Below are 3225 nucleotides of genomic sequence, written 5' to 3' on the forward strand. Positions count from 1 at the left end.
TCGAAGTATATCTAAACACGTCTTTGATTATATAACAATACGTGAATATTAAGCACATACTTATGCATTTTATGCCTTGGATACACTTGCAGTTACACTTTAAAGAGTCACACAAAACTTGTCTAGGTAATTTTTTTTTGCTTTAAAATTGTTGATACACCACAGCACACAACAACAAAACGCATCCTCTGCATTTAACCCATACATGACACCATAGTGAGCAGCTGTTATTCAGCACCTGGGGGCTGTTCCTTGCTCAGCATACCTCAGTGGTACCTTGCTAGTCAGGGATTCGAACCAGCAACCTTCTGATCATAAGCACAAAGCCCCCGTGCACAGCGGAGCGAGAGGATGCAAGCAGGTGGGAGAGATGAGACCTGGTAGGAAATGAGGATTCCTACCTTTTCAGTGAAAGCATGGTGATACAGGACAGTAATCAGAGGCACCTGACATTTACACCTTCTACAGGACAAGGTTTTCCTTTTAGGGGAAAAAGGGCTCAGATAGGGGCAAGGTCCAAAAAAGTAAATATGAAAAAGAACAGGATTTAAAAAAAAGTGGGAAAAAAACATCAGGAGGAATTCTGCTGCTACTGGGATCAACAACAAGTTCCAAGTTATGTTATCAGGAATAAGGGCTGATGAAGAAAATTATGCAGCGACAATCGCAGTCTTCCTGAGGAGGATCCAACTCCCTCCCCAGTTCGACCTACGGAAGGCCATGGAGATCCAAGACTTTATGACCCTAATCTGATAGGCAGGGGAAAGGAAGGTGAAGAGCACATGGCCACTAATAAGAATTTCAGTCTACTATCGTGTGACCACAAGCTGTGCGGCCTTATGGAACCGATAAGCAGGGAACGTTCTGGAGGCACCTTCCAATACGCATCAGCGGTATCCATCAGCGGTCTCCACCGGGATGGTGGTCTGGCTGCCGTCTGACAGCTGTGTGTGCTGGGTGGGTAGCAGCCTTTCAGGCGCTGACAGTATATTTAGCTGCGGTCTAAACGGCTCAGCCTTAAACAGGGAGCAGATTAACATGGGGCCGGGACAGTCTGCCAGTGTCAGGGAAGTGCAGCTGGGGTGGGGGTAGTCTCAGAGTCTCGTCTGTGTCTTATCACCTGGAGGAAGGGGACGGGGGGAGCAGGGCTTCTGGGATTCGGTCTCACACACCAAGGAGAACTTTTTGAGAGAAACCTAATTCCTGGATAACAGGTTACATTCTCAATCATTAATCATCAGAATAATCCACATTCCAAGCCCTCTTGAAAAGCACAGTTTTGCTTCGCTTAGGGACAATCATTCATGTTTTATGACACCACAACTCATAATTTAGTATGCAAACATCGTCATCCTTCCAAACTCTAACTAAAATCAAATATATTTACGGAAGCATCACAGCATGGAATAATTCAGTCGTAAGCTAAGAAAAAAATTAAGATTGTAAGTGCAACTTGGAGAATTATATTTATGTAAATGTTTATTTTACATTAACTGCCAGTAATTGTTCCTGTACGCAAGTTTCTGGCGATCACTGACAATGTTGAAAAAAAACAAGCTTTTCCTTTAATAGTATTTCCATGTAAAGGGAGACCATCTTGCTTCTCCGCACGGTGTAATCTGTGAAGAATGTTATCACCTGGTGTTATCAGTCTCCTCTAAAATAGGAGTGCAGCATCCCCATTTCAATCCGGAGCCCCAAAGACAAGCGGGTCTCCCACGTGACGTTGGTCAAGTAGTCTGGGGGGGATGGACACGGGTGCTTATCTCCAGGGTAGAAAGGGGCGTCCTATGACAGCGATGGTCCCACAGCGGCGTGCTCAGAGCTACGGCACTCTATCGCCTGAGCGCAGCGCTGCAGGGGCCAGCCGTGGATCCGTTTCGAGTCGCGCCCTTCCGGAGGCATGACGGAGTGGACTCTGCTGAAGAGACTTCTGGATGCCGTGCATCAACACTCCACCATGATCGGGAGGCTCTGGCTCACCGTCATGGTGGTCTTCCGGCTGCTGGTGGTGGCCGTGGCCGCAGAGGACGTGTACGCGGACGAGCGGGAGATGTTCGTGTGCAATACGGCACAACCGGGCTGCCCGAACGTCTGCTACGACGGCTTCGCGCCTATCTCGCAGCCCCGCTTCTGGGTCTTCCAAATCGTCACGGTGTCCACGCCCTCGCTGTGCTTCGTCATCTACACCTGGCACAGCCTGTCCAAGCGACCGGCGGGGGAGCGAGCGGAGGCGGCGAAGGAGACGCACGGCAGGATGTGCGACTCGGACAGCTGCTCTGTCAGATCGCACAGGCACCTGGGTCACAGTCTGGTGGATGTGCTAGACGGTACAGCTGCACGAGGCGGCCGGCAAAGCCCAACAGCCCTGTCCAACTACGCAGTACCTCAGGACGGCACGGGCCAGTCCCGAGTCCTGTCCAAATGCTACGTCATCCACGTATGCTTCCGGGCAACCCTGGAGCTGAGCTTCGTCTTGGCCCAGTGGCTCCTGTTTGGGTTCCAGGTTCCTCCCCACTATCTCTGCTCGGTGTCACCCTGCTCCCAGCAGGTGGACTGCTATGTCTCGCGGCCTACAGAGAAAACCATATTCCTGCTCTTCATGTTCTGCGTCAGCGTGTTCTGCGTCGTCTTGAACTTCCTGGAGCTCAACCACCTGGGCTGGAAAAGGCTGAAGACGTCACCTCGCATCCCAGACACCTGGAAAGGCTACGAATCTATAGCCCAGGACAGCCACTCTACAGCATCCCTCACTTACAGGGAGCTCTCCAGCACTGGATCTTTGCCCACGCTGGACCTTGCGGGGAAACACCGGCCAGCTTGGACCTTCACTGGAGACTGCTCCCCCCTAAAAGGAGAGACCGATGCCAAACCTCCAAGCCAAGATGATCACAAAGGAGCAAACTGTCTGAAGAGCAAGGCCAGCAAAGGCAGGAGCGCCAAGCTTCGGGGAACCGAGGTCTGGATTTAAAGCCGTGCCTCTCCAGCCTACATATGTGTGGACGTATTGTAACTGAAGCACCACTTCACAATGTGTAAGTCTTAAACCAGTGAAAACCTCAGTGCCTCTGCTTTAATGTAAACCTGTGGCAAGTTTACAGACCATCGCTTCCAGCGTTTCCCTTGTAATTTCATTTGCAGACATGTGGTGAGATTTGTAGGCCCTGAACGGCAGTAAAGTGCAGCAAAGAAAACCCAACGGAGATACAGGAAATGAAGCAGCAG

General features: G+C 50.6%; 1 protein-coding gene across 1 annotated transcript; it reads left to right on the forward strand.

Moving 5' to 3' along the window:
• Positions 1 to 1903: 1903 nt before the first annotated feature.
• Positions 1904 to 2971, forward strand: gjd6 (gap junction protein delta 6). The gene has a single exon (XM_023814059.1). It carries the CDS (start codon positions 1904 to 1906, stop codon positions 2969 to 2971), a length of 1068 nt encoding a protein of 355 aa, XP_023669827.1.
• The last annotated feature ends 254 nt before the right edge of the window (positions 2972 to 3225 follow it).

This window comes from Paramormyrops kingsleyae, chromosome 11, assembly GCF_048594095.1.
Source record: "Paramormyrops kingsleyae isolate MSU_618 chromosome 11, PKINGS_0.4, whole genome shotgun sequence".
NCBI classification, from domain to species: Eukaryota; Metazoa; Chordata; class Actinopteri; order Osteoglossiformes; family Mormyridae; genus Paramormyrops; species Paramormyrops kingsleyae.